This window comes from Lepidochelys kempii, chromosome 4 (genome assembly GCF_965140265.1).
Source record: "Lepidochelys kempii isolate rLepKem1 chromosome 4, rLepKem1.hap2, whole genome shotgun sequence".
Lineage (NCBI taxonomy): Eukaryota > Metazoa > Chordata > Testudines > Cheloniidae > Lepidochelys > Lepidochelys kempii.
This window is the reverse complement of record NC_133259.1, coordinates 32227230-32248729: the sequence shown is the minus strand read 5'-3', so window position 1 is coordinate 32248729 and position 21500 is coordinate 32227230. Positions and strand designations below refer to the sequence as shown.

Genomic DNA, 21500 nt, shown 5'->3' with positions numbered 1-21500 from the left:
TCCCATCAGCTGCTGCTCTCTGAACAATTGCTCTGATATCCAAGAGATGTTTCACTGTCCATAGGTCAGGTTCCTCTTGATGGGGCGCGGGGGGTGGGGGGGGAGGGAGAAAATGGCAACCCTGAGGAGAGGGGAAGAGCTTAAAGTCAGTCTGGGACACAAATGACAACTATTGACTGAAATGATCCCTTCCTGTTACGATATAAAGGAAGAGATCCTTCTTTCTCTGAATCACTGCAAACAGAGGAACACTGACAGCTCTGGAAGGCCACAAAAAGCAGTGTAGACTTTGAGTCTGATTTCAAAAATGAATAACTCCCTCCCCTTTTAAATCCCAGACCGAGGTGTGTATTTAATAGATCATCTTCTGGAGTGGCTTTTAACTGATGAACGCTTACACTTCGTAGCCTGTGAAGCTGGCATCATAGAGTCACTCTTATAGATTACTGTCCTCAACACCTAAATATTTCGTATCCCCGTTTAGAAAAAAAAAAACTCTTCTTTGCACAAAGCACTATCATTCTGCCTGTACTGCTGCTGGCTCAGTGGGCTGCTTCCACATGTTACACTTTTAGAACCTGCCTCAGGCTGCAATGGAAGCCCCACTTTCTGGCCAAGTGCTGGTCAGCAAAGCATGATTGATGGTGCCCAAAATGCTATTGTAGGATGCATAAAAGCTAGGTATTCTCTTATCGGAAAGATTTTCAGGCCCCGTTTCCGTACTGAACTGTATTCAAGATGACTATCAGAGGGTGGCTGCAGGTTGCTTTCTAGTTGTTAATTTTGTGAGAGATAGGAATTAATCTGGGGAATGAAGGAGTTCTTTGGAAGATGCCAAAATTCTGTCTGATCAGTCATTGGTCTTGCCCACCTTTCCAGAGAAAAGGAGAAAGCCAGAGACTGCTGTAGCATTCCCAGTCACAGAATGCGTTTGGTGGTCTTTGACAAATTAGCGTGTAAGTGCCCACATCACAACTGGTATTAATTGACACCTTTACTGTCAGTTTTGGCAGAGAAAGATTCAAATGGGAACTGAGACAAATAGTCTTTCAATCCTAGGGGTCCCTCCAAGTGAAAACTGAGACACACTGGTAGGGCACCGTGGGGAAGTTTGAAATGTGAGTGATGTACACAGTTTTCAGTGGTAAATAGGGTTGTCACTCTAGCATCTTGCACTAGTATTAAATTCACATACTTAAAAATATATATTTTTACCATGTAGTCTGAAGAAGCAATGAACTCCACTGTAGAATTCTGGACCTCTGGCCGTTTATGAGGCTCCCCATAGGATCGTGTCAAAGGGTTATACATAAATTCTTCAGGAACTAAACAAAAATTATGAATCCAGAGTAAATTATTCACTGACAGGTACACAGATTTTGTGCCTAATGACAAAAAGCAGCAATTAGACCATAAACATTTAATAAGTATGTAAATAAGGAAACAATCCATGTTGTGAAACCTAAATATCAAAGTTAAAAGAACTGGAGGCAAGAATGTCTATTTTATGAACAACAAGGTACATGTATACTCTGTGCTTCCAGTGCCCTAAAATGACATCTCTACATGCACTGTATTTATGAAACTGGTCATCATCTTTGACTGTTGTTAATTATGACCCTGACTTGATTATGCTAGTAGACAGTAGGGAAAATTGCTTTTAAATTATATAGCTCAGGTTGTCCAATCTGATATGGTGCTCTCAGGCTCCTGACATGTTGCATGGTAGCCTTCACTTGGGCAAAATATAGGTGCCTTTGACAAATGATTTAGATATTAAAAATCCCAGATATTCCAGGTGAAAGACATCTCGGTTGTTGATATAAATGCAAGACATTTTAAATACGTCAGGTAGATACAAGAAACCAGCTACTTACCTCTGTAATGAAACTTACCATCATTAACTCGATAGCATAAGTTGCATTTCCACCTCCTTTGGTCAATGAAGGCAACAAAAGGGTTGATATATGTCCTACATGATCTGCATCTCACAATGGTGCTTGATGTTATTACAGGTAATTGCTAAAAAGTAAAACAATGAAAAGCTGTAGCAAAAAGGTTCCCAGTAAAATTTTTTTAGAGGACAGGATTGTGCAATATCTTAATTTTTGAAAGCTTCATAAAACCAAAATATTCTGTTAATCTTGTCTCCCACTTTGTCCTTTTAGTTCATTTATATACAGTGCAATATTCACACCTTTACTAACATTCTTCCTTTACAATAGGAAGACATAATAAAGTATTATTTTGATTGAACCAGAATTTTATCTCACATATACCAGTGTAAATCACGTGTTACACTTGTCTACAAAATGTTGGAGAGAAGAATCTGGTCTGATAATGGCCATTAATATATTTAGTTGGATAAAAGGAATCTGACTGATCACCATGACTGCAAGGGTCAGATGCAACCATTTTTATTGTAATTCTAGATAAGCAAACAACACAGCTGAAGTTAAGTTATGCAAGAATACTTGTACATTTTGGATGATTGACGGCACTAGCAGTTGGATCTTGTTCCTGAAAGAATACCCAAGACAGCCGAATACCCAAGTGGTATAGCTTCATGGTTTATTATGTATAAGCAATAGTACTTGATACAGAGAGAGCCATAGGTTAATGAGGACAAGAGTTGCTTAATGTATGTGCACACTTTCTCAAGCAATTTGGATAAGCAAATTACTCTGAAATCTTAGTTCTGAACAATGTAAAATGACCAGAGAAATAGGAGGAGCTGATTCTTGCCCTGTTTCCCCAGAATTTGATCAGTTGTGCTTGTTGAGAAGAGATTCCTGGAGGGGGTGGAATCCTTCAGATCTCTCCCCCAGTTCAAGTTCACCTTATAAATTAACAAGTCAGTAGGAAGTTACATTTTCCATTGTCTACACAGAAGACATTTTTGCAAGAGGCAAAACTTCAAATAGCTATTAAATTAAGAGGAACAATCAATGTATGCAGGCATAGAGCACAAGACATGACACTTAAAAAATACCAAGGTAAGCTGTTCCCTCTGATGAAGCTTTACATAAAAGCAAACAAGCAAAAAAGACAATTTTCCCTGAACCACTCCTACCACTCTAAGGTACATAAAAAGCCTTAATTGTTGTAATTTGTAGTTTCTCTAACTACTTTGTTCATCTTATTAGATGCTACATTTCATTTACAAAAACGATGAAAGATTTACAGCCATAATATTTATTTTACAGCAACTGAATCAGTTCATCCTGTTACATTTAAGATAAAATTTTGAAACAATCAAAGAACAAACACCTGAACAGACAAGTTGAATAGAAATTCTACGGGAAAATAGTTCCACAGAGCCTGCTATTATTTAATCCCCAATAAGGCTTAGACAAGATAAGAAAGTACCACACAGTATAAAACAAAGCACTATGAGAAGATATTCAAAATAAAAAATATTTAAATTTTACCGTTAGGTCTCTGAACGGATGCAGCAGCAAACCCAAGGGAAGTTTAGCTTTGTTTAACAAAGCCTGAGTCTGTGGAATATTTGTCAGTGTACATCGAAATGAACTGGAAGGAAATCATACCAAAATTAGCTTGCAAAGCAAACTTGAGCACATAAGTTGAATTAGCATGCAACTATATTCCCTGCAATTCAAAGAGTTGTGAAATTTTAACTATTGCTAAACCTATTTTCAAAACAAACAGAAACCATTGCCTAAAACAGCAAAAGTCTCCTGCAGAAAGAATAATATTCAACGGTAAGTAGGGCACCAAACAAAAAGCTGAAAGTATTGCATTTCAAAAGGCAATGCACATTGCAGCTATTACGGAGTTTTAAAAAAGAACAAACAATTGTTGGGGGGGTGAGGGGGGGCGAGAGAAGGGGCTAGTACCCAAAGTAATCTAAACTTTGAGATGGTATTTTCATTCATGATTAATATTTTCTAATCTCAGAACTCACTAAAGGAAAATTGTACTTGCTAGTCGTTGAAAAGTTATTTTAATGGGAGAAGGAATATAGGAGGATCTTAATGTTTCCCTCCCACAAAGAACTGTTATGAGTCATCCTCTTCTCTGATGGACATGGAACGGATGTGACTCCCTAAAAACTTATTAATACCACTCAATATAGTAACCAAAAGGGAATAGCTCCAGACATACATAAGGAGTCCAGAAGAGGAGTACTGCCTCCAAAGTGCTCCAAGCATGGGACTGAATATGACCCACTCTAATTTCCCTCCTGCTCACAAAACAATACTTTTCCATTAGTCCACCAAGTTGATCCAAGTTTACATACTGGATTAAAGCTTCTTTCAGCATTACAACTAAGCTTTTTGGAGCAGAGACTTATTTTTCTTGTTTGCACGTGCCTGGCACAATGGGTCCCAACTTGGTTGAGGCCTTTATGCACTACTACAATTTAAATGTTTAATCATAATAATTATAATGTCTCTACTACTAATATACAAATGGATGGATTATTGTAGTGTGCTTGGTACGTCCTTCGAAAACTGCATGCTGGTGACTGGCAAGGCAATACTACATAAAATTTCCAAAGATTGCACTACTGTAGGTTACTATTTGCTTCAGATGCAAGCCAACATACTTAGATTGAAATATAAAGTCATTCAGGTTCTGGGTCCTGGCTACTTGAAAGACTGCCTCTCTCCTAAAGTGTTATCATTGCAGCTGAAATCAGTTGGGATCCTTTCCCTTCCAGTCTCTTGATTTGAATCCCAAGACATTCTCACCATAAGGAAGTTTGATTTGAAACTTGTTTCTTCCCCTGGTCTCCCAGAGACCAAGTCTGTTGGGCTGTTAGGGCACAATGTAAAGCATCTCTCTTTCCCTAGACTTTTGCCCAGCTTTAAGATTATGGGGTTATATTTTAATAACAGACCTTCCAGTGTTGATACCGATCACTAGTTACCTACAGTGAGGGATTTTTTTAGTGCTAGTCATTGGCTGAACTTTGCTCCCACTGATGGCAATGGTAAAACTACCAATGACTTTACCAGGACCAGGTAGGCCAATGCTCGGTGATTTTGAAAATTCCACACTTTAAAAAAAAATAAAAATCAGAAACTGAGTATTTTTGATTTTTATAAGTTATTGCTTTTGCAATTGATCTCAATTTGTCTTTGTGACCACCACAAACGATGGTAAATAGATTTTATTGATGAGTAAAATGAGGCAAATAGAGGTTAAGTGATCTGCTCAATGTCAAAAGCAAATCAGTCGTAGAGTTGGGACTAGAATGCTACTTAGTCTTATTTTGGTAAGCCTCATGAAGATTGTGTCAATAGCTACTTTATAAACTGTTCTCTTGATTTTAGAATGCCAGGGCCTTGAAATAAGAACAGTACATTGTTCCAGTAGAAAGGAATACCATAAGTTACTCAACAGTGACTTTACCAATATTGTTGCTTTATGTTTGGGGGACTCTAAAAACGTCCCATCTAATTGCCCTAAGAATGGTAGCCATAATGCTAAGCACTGATGGCAGGAGATGTAAATTAGAAACAGCTTCAGTGTTCACACAGAAGTGAAGAGGACTTAACCTCTTTTCTCCAGAGGAAACAGACTACGCTGGTTGACCAGTGAAAGCAGAATACTGTGGTCAATTTCATCCCTTATACATTTTTTTCATTATTCTTAACTAAATTATAAAAGGTCACAGAAAAATGCTATGTCTAATTGAAAACAGTATACCTACTCTGGGCTGCAATTTAATTTTTTAAGGTCTGAATTCAAATTAGGCACAGGAGCTAGAACTGGAGAAACAGGAAGAATATTCCTATCTTGAGTAAGGTTTACTGGTCTCAAGCTTTCTGGCTGCTGAGAATGCTGTAGACTTAATCCTCCTAAGGTGGATGATAATTGGTTCACACCAGGATACTGCTGAAAAAAAAATAAGAGCATTGCAAAACAGTTATACTACATGTTTAATGAACATAATCATTACATTATTCTTTCAGATCACCATTAAGGAAGATATACCAGTAGCTAATAATTCTTTGCTGATGAGAAGAGAATTGTAATTTTAAAGGGTTACACAAGGGGACAACCGCTTCCCAGAATCTTAGCATATACTTCTTTGAATAGCATTCAGTCTACAGCATGAAGTCAACATAAAAGATAATTTTACAGGAAGTGCATAATCCTCATTTTAAAGACACTCTTATTCAACATTGTCTAAAGAAACCTAGAGGTAAATCAGCTCAGATATTACAAGAAAACTGATATTTCCCCCCCTCTTATAAAGATCTCACTTTTTTTCTTTTTCCAAACCAGAAAAACAGGCTCTACATTTTATTTTCTCCCTCCAATCCGTGGTAAACCTCAGACTACATCATGCATTCCCTTGTTCCTGTAGCATTTAGAAAGATTATTTTAAATAAGTATTTGAAAAAGCTCTCTCAATTTAAAAACTCAAATTCAATTAGGTTTTTGTTTTAAAATTAAAAAATGCTTTAATTTCATTACACAACTGTCTGAAGTCAAGGAACTGTAGTATTATCACAAAGAAGGCTGTAAAACGTCTCTTGAAAAAACATCTCTTAAAAAAATCGCTTTGGCTCTAATCCTAGTTTCTAGGTGAATGCCCAATTGTCTTTTATTAATAAAGTACGGAGGGGTGAAGGCTATGAACCAAGCACAAAAAGGGAAACGTTAGGTTAAACAGAGCTACACTTTCCTTTTCCTTTAGAAGAATTTTCATGTATACTAACCAATCTGCATTCCCCAAAGTGAAGAAGTACTCTCTTTTGGTTATGACTGTCATCTAGTACTGCTGTACAGACCAATGGGAAATTGGATTGTATATCGGGAAATTACTGGTCTTCCTCCTTATTGAATGTTTAACTAATAAATCTTCAGTTTCTTTCTCCTTCAAAAATAACAATTTAATAAAAGCTTAAAATATTAAATTTAAAAAGGGTTTTCTGTTTTTGTTTTAAACTAAAAGTTAAAAAGTAAATGCATGGGCTACAGCAATTTGTTGGTCCTCTCCCCAATAATTCAAGTAGCCATCTCATTCATTATTTTGAATTCAGAGCTACTACATCAATATTCAGACTTTCTTGATATTTACAGTTCACACATTTAAAACTGTACTCATATTTTTAAAATAGACCATTGGGAACTATGTCAAAGGCACATCACTATAAGCTTTACAAAAGGATTGAAAAGAAACATCAAATAATTTCTCAATTAAAAATCTCACTTGTGGATATTGCTGAAACCCAGAATGGTGCCCTGGATTACTGGGCTGCATAGCAGAAGTAGGTGGTGCTGGATTCTGGTATCCAGGTTGAAGAGTTGGGTATCCGTAACCAAAGGGCTTAGGAGTCCTTGATGTCTGAGGAGTAGGAGCTGGACTACTTGTCGCAGAATTTGTTTCTTGGATAGGGAAAACAAATGTTTTTTCAAAATTGTCTATTGCATTTAAATAAAATAAGAAGCAAAATACCAGCAGCTGATCATGAGAATAATGCTTTTGTTAATTATAAAGAAACAATTCAAAAATTTCTCTGCATTGATCAAATGGATATCGTAAAACCGCAGAAAAAGTTTCATCTCACTGTCAGTACCCAGGGCAATACGTTGGGGAGCACTGTCCTCTAACTCTACTTCAAACCTATTTGTCTTCTAACTCTCCTCTGCATTTAATTAAATGCACCTCACCTACTAAGCAATTGGAACTTCATAATGTCATTTTATAATTGCCCCTTTTTAATAGAAAGGTAAGAGTAAATATATTGCAAAAATATAAAAAATAAGATCTCCTTAATTACAATTTTTCTCCAAGACTGATCTTGCTCCCAAATCTCCCCTGCCCTGCTAACTGCACCAAGACCTATTGCTCTGTAGCCTCTCCTAGTCACCCATGATGCGATCTAGCTAATTCTGTCTTCAAGGGTGTACATGGGATTTCTGTTGAAGTCAATGTAAGCCCTGCATGTGTATGCCAGGACAGAATTTGGCCCAACCATTTTAAAAGGCTGAATTATTTGCAGCATGCAGCTGCCAATTCAGATAGTTTGTTACAAAGTGGTAAGGAGAGGTAGACTGGACAAGAAACAGAAGCATAGCGTACTGATTATAGACTGATGTCTCAATAGTTCTCAGAGGGGAAAAAACAGCAGTTTTGAAACTGGTACATCTCAGCAACTTTAACATGTGGAATAATATACCTTAAACTATCACCTACAGCCAGGGTGAATAGAGGCTAGAAGGTCTACCTGGAGCAGAGGCATGGCAGTGCAAGTCACCTGCAACATCCACACTAAGGGGCAAGAGTTGGCCTGTACAAGCCTGGAAAGTTGACAAGGCCAGAGAATCTGGGGACGGTCGCAGAGAAATTTAAACCTGGCACCCTCATCCCCCCGCAAAAAGGTAAATTCTCTCAAGCAGGGGATGCCCACAGGAAAGATTCAAAGTTGACATGAGTAAGATGCTACTCAACTCTATGGTGCTATACAAATGTTTTGTAAAAAACAACAAGCCAGCTTAATTGGGAATCACACATTTTAATATATAATGGATGTCTCACTGCTGATGACTGAAAGGGAGGCAGTAAAGATAAGCAGGAATCCGTGATGGGATTCCATGAAAGGGAATCTAGAGTAAGAGGAAATGGGTGATGTTTTTAAAAAAGAACAACCTGAAAAACTAGAACTGTATATTATAATTTTTCTGTTTTGTTATACCTTAACAATTCAGAATTAGCATGCAACAAAGCGCTCACCTGGATAGCCACCTCCTTCAAGAGCATCGTAACTGTTGATAACAGGAGAGGCACTGCTAGTAGTGGAGGAGCTGTCAATAGCTAAAAATAAATACAAAAATAAAACAAAGATTTGCTTTAAGCAATGGCAAGCTTCTGTGAGGACAGGGCTTCAGAGAACATTGTTTCTTAAACTTCTGGTAAGAAACTGTTCAATATTGTACTAAGAATCCAAAGTTATTGCTATTGGAAAACACAAAGATCATACCTAAAATGTAGCCAATTTGGTATTCAGAAAATATGGAAAAAGCAACAAATGGATAAGGACAAAAATGAAATTAAAATGATTTAAAAAGAGGTTTTTACACAACCATTTCTAAATTCTTTTTAATCTAAAAGAGTTCAGGTAATTTAAAATATTTCTATTTATACTGCCTCAAAGGCAGCATTCAGCACTCCCATATCATGCAAGACGTTCAATGGTCTTCAAAGGGAGTTTTGCCTTAGTTGAAAGTGCTGGATAGAGTATTTTGAAGTAACCTTTGCATCTGAAATTTTCCAACGTCCCTCCTTTTGTATGCTGTTGTAATAAAGAGAGGCTTGTCTTATTGTTAAATAATAAGCAACATTCAGTAGAGCTTTTGCAAAAGTTCTCTGCCCTAGCTGTAACAGATGAAAATTGGTGCAGCCAAAAGGGATACCTAAAACACACTAATAAAAGAAGTCAAGTAAAGAGTACTTTAAAAAAATTTCTTGGACTACTGATGCATAATTCTTCCTAGTGCCACACTTATTCTCTATTTAACTGATTATCTGGATTGTAATACATTAAATGAAAATAAGAAAATGTTTTAAAAGCATTTGTGTTAGTGCAGTTTCATATACATTTGCCACAAGAAAGGGACAGGAGAGTAGAGAGATTTTGTGTGCCTGCTCCTTAGAAACAAAAACACAAACAGATAATTTTGGCCTCTGAAATCTCATATCTGAACTACAACTCACAAAATACAACACAAAGAAAAAAATAGTTTATGTAAGAGTTCAGCCAAAACAAAGGCACATACAATCCTTCCTTCCTAGTGAAGCCAAAGTGGATTTCAGGAACACATTAATGGAGAGAGCATGCTGGCTTGGCAAACTAGAATGGGGAAAGTGTTCCATGCACAGGAGCAGAGTGAAATGCATCTCGGAGACAACATTACTAGTAACCTGGAGACACCACTATTGTAAAGATTACTTCGGCATTTCAATTATAACTATTTCTATGAAATTTTTAAGTAGAGTGTAAAACAAGGCTTAAATTCAACATTAAAATCAGTTACTCTTAGGAACAAAGTTTTAACTTCCCTCTCTAAAAAATATTTTTTTTAAAAAAGTACAGTGTTAATTAAAAATAACAAACTTGTGAACTTAGTAAACATCTTCCTTTGTTATACGCACTTATGAGCTTGAAAAACATTTCTTTCCCTATCAAGTTCTCTCTTTTTTCCCCCAATCAGGTGAAAAATCCTAGGAGCTGAAGCAAACAAGATTCTTGTTGATTCAGCAGCATAGCTTCTGTAAGTTAGGTTAACCACTGCTAATTAAAAGCCAAAAGGGGAGCTTATTTCCACACCCAACAAAATATGGTAGGTATAGATGTAGGATTTTTTTAAACGAATATATGTTCTTTGCACCAGGAAGCCAGTTTTACTTAAATATATATAAAAAATACTAAGAGGACACTACTACCCAACTATAATCATTTTAAGGTAGGTCAAGTTTTGTGAATGTTCTGATGTTACAGGTTAGTTGTAGAATATATTTCTTATTTATTCAACTGTAAATTGGATTCCATAAAATTTATTTGTGGCACCTTAGAGACTAAGGAATTTATTTGGGCATAAGCTTTTGTGAGCTACAGCTCACTTCATCGGATGCATACTGTATGAATATAGTCATACAGTATGCATCCGATGAAGTGAGCTGTAGCTCACGAAAGCTTATGCCCAAATAAATTCCTTAGTCTCTAAGGTGCCACAAGTACTCCTTCTCTTTTTCTGAATACAGACTAACACGACTGTTACTCTGAAACATAAAATTTATTCTATCAATCCACTGATCAATCAGATATCAAATCAATTTGCACTAGTCACTCATTAAGATTTTACTATAATGATCAGACTATATGGCAGAATAAAGCACAGGCACTTCAAAGCTTTACTTTAATGAATGCATAGCAAAAACTGATTGCTATGAAAAATGTGGCTAAAGCATGAAATATATCTATCTCAATGTGTAGCACTCTAATTAGGTAGTGCTGGCATAAAATCAATAACTATGAAGCAGAAATTAAAATATATATATATATTTTAATGGATACAATAAAGTCAAAGTACATATCTCCAAAGAATAGTGTGAGGATCTTTGAGAGATGAATGACAGCTTGGAAGCACAAACATTAACTTTTTTTTTTTCTTTCCCCCCAGTGTCATACTAAAAATGTAATTAAATCTGAATTATTTTTGGTTTCTTCTACAAAAGTTCTCCAGGCTAACTCTGGGAGAAAGATACAGTATGAAAGAGGTTTATAGTTGGAGAGAAATATCTCAGGTTCTCTGTTTAACAATTCTACTAATAAGTATAACATGATGAAAATAAGAATACGACTCCTCATATCCTATGAGAAACATTTGACTCCATCGCCCTGAAGATCTTTTATGTACTGTTCTTACCCCCTGAAAAATTCATCAGAGTCCCAAGATATACTGAGAATTCTGAGGGGTCTACAGATTTCTTCCCATTGCAAGGCATATTTTGTTGATTGCACTACTCCATACTATTATTCTGACATGTTGCATTTTACTGATACCAACCTACGACTGGACTCGGATTCAGCAAGGTACTTACACATTTATTTGACAATAGGAATCCTCACATGCTTAAGTTTAGTCACTTATCTTGCTGAATCAGGATTATAACAGCATTCATTTCTTTGTATACCTTACCTATTAGTAACAGAGTTCCCTCCACATTACTGACTCTTCCAGTATCATGTATTAAGTGACTCGAACACCAGTGTACAAGATAACCATCAGTACAATATACACGAAATGTCACTGATACCATGAACTGTAATGTTGCCATCAGGTTCTGTGGTTTGTTCTGCAATCACTGCAGCTGGAATTTGAGACACTTTTGTAACCAGATTTGTATACTGGTTGCACAAGGAACTATCTATTTTGTACCTCTGACTCATCAGTTCAATACAGTGAAATCTAAGAAACAGACCTACTGCTAAAGTCCCCTACACGCAATATCTAGTCTCAGTAAAATAAAGTGACATTTTGTTGCCATTGCTTTAATGGCATTATTCTGCTTCAAGTGATATAGCAGTAGTTCTCAAACTTTTGTACTGGTGACCTATTCCACATAGCAAGCCTGAGTGCGACCCCCCCCTTATAAACTAAAAACGAACACTTTCTTATATATTTAACACCATTATAAATGCTGGATGCAAAAAGGGGTTTGGGGTGGAGGCTAACAGCTTGCGACCCCCGCATGTAATACCTTGTGACCCGAGGGGTCACGACCCACATTTTGAGAACCCCTGTGATAGAGGGGCTAATTCTGTTCCCATTGAAGTCAACAGAAGCAGTGAGCCTAGAGTTAAGTAGTGCTATTTGTGAGAATAAACTTCTAAATTTAGACAAAAAACTTACAATGAACATCTAATGACCAATGTAAAAATATTATTGGTTAAAAAACTGATCATGCTAGTAACATAATTATATCTATTTTATAACCTTTCTTCAGCACCACTTCTAAGTATGTAACAAACTAGAGAATCAGATTACATAGAGAGCAATTGTTACAAAGAACAATTTAGCAGAAAATATTCCTCAGATCTATAAAATAAGCTAGGGATAAACTTAATTTAAAATTAAGCAGGATAAAGATTTAATTTAAGATCATTCACCAACAAACCTGTATTCTGCTTTTATTCAATTTTAATTTTAAAAACACTGAAGACTAAACGGATTAACTTAATTTCATTCAGAAACAGATGCTGGCCTCTGCAAAATGCTAAAAATTAGCTTGGGGGGGGGGCGGTGGGGGGAATACATGGTAGATCGTAAGACCACTCTTTTTCTTTGGAAGAGAAGGGGAAAACATTGCCTTTTTGTTAAGCGAATTCTCCAGGAACACTTCTTGCTGTTCGGTTAAATGCTTACTGAACAAAAGACTTTCTATGAAAAGCATCCTCCAACTGAACTCAATGGGCAGGATACATGAGCTGGTGTAAGATACAAGGAAACAAATCAAAGGCAAGAAATTATTCTCAAAATATCCTTCTAAATTACTGCAGAAAACAAACTTCTACACAGCATTCACAGCAGAGTAAAACTTTCATGACTAGCGTGTTTTTCAGAAGAGGCAGTTGCAGGAGCAGTATGTCAAGACTATGACGACTGGTAAAAGCACAGAAATAGGCTTCCAATGTGGCTCCTGTACGTTGTTACAGAGAAGTAACCATTCTCTCCACTCCCAAAGCAGTGAATGTCCTCATGAAATAAGCCTAAATTGAGCATGGAGCCTCTTCAGTTTTTAACAGTAGGACTTCCTAGTAGTCCTCAAAACCAACAGCACACGCAGTAGTACACCATACAAGAGGTTGCATATGTCTACCAGTAGGATGAATCAATGGCTACATATCTTTCTCTCTCAAGAGGGCTCTCTGAAAGAAGATATTTAGCACTCTCCTCACCATCAAGGCTGAAGATCTACTTCTCTTTTAGGGTTCATGCAGAGCAAGAAAAATAAATAATGACCTGAAAAAATATCATGACCTGAGGAACTACCAGAAAACATGGAACTAGTTTTGAAACTAAACCATTCTGATAAAAAATAAACATGGATCCTTGCAGTGAAAAGCCTGAAACTCCCAACAATCCTACCCAAACGAACTGCCATAAGAAAAATAGTTTTCAAAGTAAGTGACCTCTCTAAATTATTCACCAGGGTCTGGGGAGAGATAATCCATAAAGACAGGCAGGGTGAAGACTCCACAAGAAAAAGGGAGAACAGCTCTGGTCTCACTTTATCTGCCACCCTAAATACTTTCAGGTAAGTGCCTGTGGACAAATACTCTATTACACATAATTAAGGCTCCATTATGAAATTGCACAAAACCGATACTCTGTTACATATTTTTTTTAAGGAAATGAAATATCACAACAAAGGTTGAGTGGAGAAGGGCAGAAGTGTGCCGAATACTGAAGCTCTAACATTTTGCAATAGACTGTGGAGATGAACTACTTGTGGGCCAACAGAAACATGGCAATCACTTTCTCAGAGATCTATATTTTTCTTTATAAAGACTGTCCTCCCAAAAGCCATGCCATACTGGCCACTGGCATATCAGAAAAGGAGAGGATGATCTTGAGCTTAAGTCACTAGACTGAGAATACCTCAGGAGTTTTACTGTTTTCCTTTCTCTGCCTCCTAAAACTGAACAGACTTCTCTTTCCGGATACTGGACAGTACTAGAGAAACACAGGATAGGTTCTGTATACAGTTATTGACTTAAAAATAATATTTACCACGACAATATATTTTACTTTACTGCAGTATTTACAGTGTTCCCTATACTTAGAAGGAGAAATATATAAAAAAAACTGATAAATTTAACTATCATAGGTGGTAAAACATCTACATGTATAACTGTAACAGAGCTAAACCAACCATCATCCAAAAGCTCTACATCCAGACACATTCCATTAGAACATTACAAGTTTGCTGAAAGTTAGAATACTGAAATTAAAACAGCCTCAAAGTGCAACCGTTACACTATAAAATACGAAGATGCATGTTACCTCAGGGGGAAAAACATTGTACTGAGCAATTTCCAATTACTACACTCCATTTTTAACTACCATATTCATATAAGAGTTGGAAATTTTCCCTCAGCTTGCTACGTGTCTGAAGAATTGCAACTACTTTTGGGATTAAATTTTTCATTTTAATAATTCAAGGAGGTGGAAATACGAAGACAAAACTTGGGTAGGAAAAAAGCAATATACTGGTGTAAAGCTAAAGCAGACCTGCTTCCTCATCCTCCTCATCCTCTTCCTCATCATCTGAACTTGATGACAAGGGAGCTGGTGCAGAGCTAGCTTGATTATTAACATATCCACCATACTGCATGCCTGTGAAGTGGAAAGCACAAACACAAGAGTCAAACAGACAAGAAAGATGAGAAACAAAAGTCACAAATCATTGCATTAAAAGTGAGAGAAATCAGGCATTCCAGAGAACATCCTAACATGCAAGTGATGAAAGTTCATTAAAGTCTAAGAGAGCTAGATAATCTCTGTAAGTAGTTTAGCACAAGCAGCTTTTTAGTGAACTAGTTTGGTTCAGCATTAGTAGTGCCTAAGGAAAACTAGTAGGAAGGAAAATATATATATTTATATATAGGACGGAATATTATAAAGAACGAAACATTTTTCCTCTGGACAAAGAAAGAATCAGTTTGCTCGACAAACTTGCCCTTTTAAAAAAGGATTCTCCAAATTCTTTAGTATTTTGCAGTTTAGCAAGAAGAGCAATGAAATGTACCATTGCCTCACCGTATAAACGCACGTATGTTCCACCTTTCCGTGTTTTCCATCACACTCTTACCATGCATTTTAAACAAGATATGCCAGTTTAATAAGTGTTAGTACTACTGTGCCGGTTGACTTGGTCAAGACTGTCAAAAATGAGGGCCTAAAGCTAGGCTCGTAAGTCCATATTTAGGCACCTACATACATGGCCTGATTTTCAAAAGCACTGAGCACCCAAGAACATCACCACAGAACATTCTACAAACTGTAACCAACAGTTTTTAATATAATAGGCACCGTACACAAATACAAACAATACACAAGGCACTAGATACATATAGTGTGCAAAGATGTGCTGTATAGCAATGTTAAGTACTGATCAGTTGACACTTAGTGTGTGCAGAACTACTGACTTGACTTTAACTATGCAAGTACTCAAACTTTTGAACATCTGTTGATTTTATAGATGCAACTTACCATAGTTTTCCTCTTGGCAGCCCATTAGACTACTATGCTTTAAAAAAAATTAACTCAGACACTTCCAAAGTTTTGAAGAGTTCTGTGGTTTGCTAACAGAAGTGCCAAATTTAAACTGGACTAGTATACCACATATTAAACATGAAAACATATTTAACATTCTATTACAATAAAATTGTTGCAGATAAATCATATACATGCTGGCATTCATGTATACATACAATGATGTGTATACGTAATGACATTCAATTACTAACTCAAACTGTTTTAACTGTTGTACAGTGAGCCATATTAACATGTATTTTATTAAAATACACAAGCTAGCCATCACATCATTCTGCTTTAAAAAGATTCTCAGATGAACAAATCAGGAGTATTTAAATTATACTTATTACAACCCAGCAGGGTCAGTTTGAAGAGCAGCTACTGAGCCAATGGAAGAGGTAATAAGAAATCAAAGAGAATACCAGAACACTATCTGGCCAAGGCAGAAGAAAGACAGGAGTGTGTGGATATGGTTTAATTAGGCGGCAACTTTATTCACTTAATATATTTTCAAGTACCTGGCAAAAAGTAGCACAATGCAGGCATTTCCCTAATCATTTCCACCTAATGCCCAACCTGGTTTCAGCCATCCTGTTGCTGGACCCCCACCATTCTCCCGTCATATTCCCACCATTCTCCCGTCATATGAGATAAAAGGGGCTATAAAAGGAGGGAGGTCCTTTCTCTGCTGTATCAGCCTTAAACAGAAAAAGAGATGGTGCTAAGCCTCCCACTGTAGCAGACTTAGGAGCCCCAAATACCCATTTACTCAGCTTTCTTAAGTGATGCTTCCCTTCAAATCGTTTTCCAATCCATTTAATCCAAGAACCACATCCTTTACATAATGAGTACATTTATGCCTGCTACCTCCTCCCACCCTGTCCCTGACAAGTTCCTAGATATTGACTGATTCCTCCCTTAATATTAGAGAAATAGGTGTACTCAATTTTCCCTGAATAATTCAGATGTCACTAAGATATGTCCCAAATTATCAAACTCCCTTGATTACAAATGAATTTATCCACCTCCTTTTCCACATACCTCCCCATTATATTGACCCAAGGAGGATTCATGGCTCCCTTCTATATCCTACATTGCAACATGTCAGACCAAATAATTGTCACCCCAGGAAACAACTCCTGGATCTGCACCACATCCCTCTTAACTCTGAGCATCAATTGAACCCTCTTATGCCTTCACAATAGTTTTCAACGAAGAAAATAATAACTGCAACCAGTTTCTGTTCCTAGGCTGCCAAAGAGTGTACAAGGGGCATCAACTGTTCCCATAGCATGCTCTGCCATCCACATTAGCTCAGGACTGCCACCCTACCTAGACACAGATGTGAACTGCCAGATGAATTGAAAGCCCACTTGTGCACCCAGTATACAATATTGTACCTACAGATCCACACCACTGCTTGCTTGGTCCATTTGCATGATTCTGAAATTGGAAACAGTAAAATTAGTTCAGATTCTCTACCTGGGGTCTCACATATGTCCCACATGCATTTGAATGTCATTGCTCAATTGCCAGAATAGCCCTCGCCCTAGCTATTGAAGTCTGGAATGAGTGGGGGCCAAATTATGCACCAGTAATGTCAACTCTAAAAGCCCTTTTCTGAAAACTGTAACAAGCTGGTATGTTGCGAGGGGCCTTCCATCACCAAGACTAAAGAGGGGGTCCTCTCCAATCAGTCTCATCTCAGTTTAAAGTCCTTAATGCACCTAGTGGGCGTGTTCTGGCTTCACTCCCCTCCTGTAGTATGATGGACTCACCTCATCCCCTGAACAGTTTTCAATATCCTCAGGGTCAAGACAATTAATTGTACCTCCCACCTGTAAATTCCTCCACTCTAAAACCCATTTCAAAGCATCCTTCAATAACCCAAGCACTAGCTCACTCATCTAAAAGCTCCAAAAAAACTACCAGGAATGCAGTCTTGAACAAGGCTGACTCGTCTGCTTCTGCATATTTGGGTGAGAACCTGAACCAAATCCCCAAGTGTCTGAACAGCAATCCTCTCTGGGACTCATGTCTTGAGGCTATGCTACTAAAAACCTCTTTATGCCCAATATATAATGTTGGCATTTTGTGTGGAAAGCCTCCAGCTTTGCCCAGTCTCAGCGGCATAGTGTCCTGTTTCGCAACCATCCTACAGTATGGAAAGGATACAGCTCGAATAGATCTTGAACTGGGTTGTCATGCTGAGATGATGTTGATTCCATATTCATTGTAAACGCCCCTTGGCAGACACTGTGATGCCGATCTGATGGAGAACCTGTTTGAGAGCTGGAATGAACTGGTGAGTACAGACCCCAAATAGCAAAAGCTGGGGACTGCTTCAACAGTTGGGAGTCATGGGTGGACCTGGTCCTAGATTTTGCAGCTTTGTCTTTGACCACAGAACATGGAGGCCAACCTTAGCTGACTCCTCCATTTGCTGGAGTGCCTCACGAAACCTGCTGGGGCTCTGTACTAGAAGAACAGGCGTAAGAACAACGTCATCAGCGTAGTCAAGGTCTGAGAGTGAGAGACCACCAATTTTAAATGCCTATGAACCTCATAGAATACTGTATTATGAAATCCATTGCCCGACAAAAGAGTGCAGGGGCCAAGACACAGCCCTGTCCGACACCAGATACTGATTTAAAAGGTGCCGACATCCGATTCCCTAAACGTACACGGGCAGTGGTTCCATTATGCAGCTCACTAATCAAGTCCAGCAGAGTGTTTGGAACACCTACGTCCTTTAAGGCCTTCCATAGCACAACCTGGTTAACTGACTCAGACAAAGCTTTAAGATTGACATATGCTTCATGCAGGGGCTTCTTGAACTCATGGTGCATCTCCAACAACAAGCAGAGGGCCAAAATGGCGTCTAATTGGACCTGTTCCTTGTAAAGCCTGAGTGTTGGGGGCAATGCTTCTAATGTAGCAGGGGCTCCAAATGGGCCAGCAGAACATACACAAGCACCTTCCCTGGCATGGACAACAAGGTGATTGGGCTGTAGCTCTTACTTTATAAGATCAAGGGACCGTGCAGTGAATGTGAGATCACAACACCGTCCTTCCAGGCAGTTGGCAAGGTTCCAGTTCTCCACATCAAACGAAAGATGGCCAGAAGTGATTCCGCTACAGAGTCAATAGCACATTTTAGCAGCTCTCAGGAATGGCTGAGCATCCGTTTTCAGTTAGCGGATGGCACACTTCATCCAATGATGGCGATCAGTACAAGTATCTGGGTCTGAAACCACAGTGGCTGTCAAAACGTCCAGCTCTGAACAAGCTGCAGCTGGAGGGCGATTCAGGGCCCTGTGATAATGTTCCACCCAGCGTGAAAGGATGTTGTCATCTAATTTACATGAATGGCCTTGGCGGTCATTCAAGATCCCTTTCATAGTAACTACCTCTTGACCGCCAAGGTTGCAGATCATGCAGAATGCCAGCTTTAAGTCTCCCCTGGCTAAACCAAATTCATCATCATCTACCACTTGGTTAGAATATGCCTCAAGCTCACAGAATGCCAGGGTGTTAAACTTTCACTTCAGCTGAGTATGAGTGTGCTTATCGCCACACTGACTGGATGTGGCCTTCAATTTAACTGTCTGGAAGGCCTCCTTTGATAGCCATGGTCAGTGTGCTAGACGCCTAATAGCCAATTGTCTGCTCGGCAGATTGGTGGAGGATGGAAGTAAACGAAGAGCAGGCAACCTCGACATCAACCAGCAGGTCAGCTAGAGCCAAGAATCTATTTCTGATGTCGATACATAACCTGTTGGCTAAACCCGGCACACAGAGAAGCGCATCAATGTCAAACGTTTTCCTCATCACAGAGGGCGTACTCACTCGTCAGAGCGTCAATGTCATGCAGGCAACCACTAGGTGGTGATCTGTTTTTGTGGCACATTCTGCAGCACAATATACTCTACAGGAGGCGAAGAGATGCCTGTCACGTGCGATATGTGGTCCAACTCCTTCTGAGTGATGCCATCGTGAGAGATCCATGACATCTGATGTATGCACTGCCGCTTGAACCATGACCCAAGAATGGAAAGATTCTGAGAGGAGCAGAAGGTGAGCAAGCGGCAAGAGTGTACCTGAACTGTAATGGCCAATGACCTGATCAAGCCCGATTTGCCGGGAGCCAGTAACTGCATTTAGGTGGCCCACAATCATGAAATTGTCATGTGGAGGGACTGTGCATACTAAAGATTCCAACTGATCGTAGAAATGATCTTTGAATCAACAGATTTCTCTGTCAGCAAATAGACTACTATGACAGCGAGGTGACTGTGCTGATGTTTAAGACGTGCAATAAGTAGTAGAGAAGACCCGGGCATCCAGGTTATCAAGAAGGACTTGGTTTTGCCTCGCAGTAGTAATGCTACCCCTTGTAAGTGGTTGGGGCCACTGGAATACAGAACTAATGAATCTTCCACCTTGTGGCATTCGTGATTTATCAGCCTTGATTCCGTCAAGCCTGCGATTGATATGCCAAGACCGTCCACACGAGACAGCGACTTGATGACCACACCTGTGAAGAGTTGCAACACTCCAGGTTGCAATTTTGATGGGTTGGTGGAGAACCCAGCTGCGATTGAATACATTGTCATGGTACACTGCTGACGTGCCTGCCGACATCAGAGAACAAGCATCCCCAGGCGGTCTTTGGTATGAGCCCATCACATCTGCACGGAGAGAAGACAGCACCGGTAGGTCATCTACAGCTGAGAGTAAAGCAGGGGCTTTAACCCTGGTGCTGAGTGCTAAGTTATTCATGTTGCAAGAGAGAATGATCTATAACTGTGTCTCTATAATCAGTTTCTCCCTCCGAAAAGACACTCCATGAAAAGGATTCAGAAACTGTTCTCAAGTCCCCAAAACCTCCTTCACCTCTTCATTAAGCTTATAAAATGGTTGGGCTTTGATACTCCCAATGGCAGCTGACAGTCTGGGGCAAAATGCCCAAGACTGCAAACTCCAGCACTGTATGCTTCCTTGCCACTATAGCCTTGATAATCAATCCCAGAAGTTCCCACAATGTATCCTATGGGACTCTAGATACCCCAGTCTGTGTCTCTATCCCACTCCCTAAATAGGTCAGCTTAGCAGAGGGCCCTTGTTTTTTCATCAGCCAGAGGTATCCCCAACATAACATGGACTCACCATATATAGCTGTAGTGAGCACATTCTTGAGAAGCTGAGTTGTCAGATGCCATAACATATTAGAGGGGTTTAGAAACAAAGCAAGGCTGAGGGTATCTCAGTTTTTCCAATACGCTATGCAATAACATTCCCACAGGGACGATCACACTCTGCTGAAGATCCTATATGTAACAACTGGCTAGTGCGACAAAGGCAGAACCAACAGAAATGAAACTGATGAACTCTTCAATTTCTCTCTGCTGCTAGAACGTGGGGAAAAAAACGTGTTCAGATATTCTTATCCCCTGATTCTATGGAGTGCACTTATTAAAGAGGAGGGAAAAGAAAAATTCTCTTCCCAGTACCAGATTGTATTTGCGCTTCTCTTAAAGATTTTACTTATGGCTCAGCAGGAGCTGCAAAGTGCAACTGAATAGGAATACGTCAGTCTCCTTTTACAATGCTTCAGGAGTGCTGAGCAAGAACATGAGCTGCATAGGCATGATTAAGAGGGGGAGAGAAACAGATTAAGATCAGTATGACAAGAG

General features: G+C 38.8%; 1 protein-coding gene across 8 annotated transcripts in view; it reads right to left on the bottom strand.

The window, feature by feature from the left end:
- Positions 1 to 21500, bottom strand: part of SEC24B (SEC24 homolog B, COPII coat complex component) — an 84193-nt gene that overhangs the window by 42275 nt on the left and 20418 nt on the right. For 5 of the 8 annotated variants that reach the window (XR_012158529.1, XM_073340874.1, XM_073340877.1 and 2 more), the window contains exons 4-10: positions 14779 to 14883; positions 8717 to 8797; positions 7193 to 7368; positions 5684 to 5868; positions 3432 to 3534; positions 1896 to 2022; positions 1216 to 1325 (exon numbers count right to left, since the gene is read on the bottom strand). Coding sequence is in view for 7 of the 8 variants with exons in the window: in XM_073340874.1 (XP_073196975.1) it covers positions 1216 to 1325; positions 1896 to 2022; positions 3432 to 3534; positions 5684 to 5868; positions 7193 to 7368; positions 8717 to 8797; positions 14779 to 14883 (887 nt within the window). In the remaining variant the exon portion in view is untranslated. The remainder of the gene's footprint in view (positions 1 to 1215; positions 1326 to 1895; positions 2023 to 3431; positions 3535 to 5683; positions 5869 to 7192; positions 7369 to 8716; positions 8798 to 14778; positions 14884 to 21500) is intronic. The other 3 variants (XM_073340875.1, XM_073340876.1, XM_073340880.1) reach the window with 3 other exon arrangements.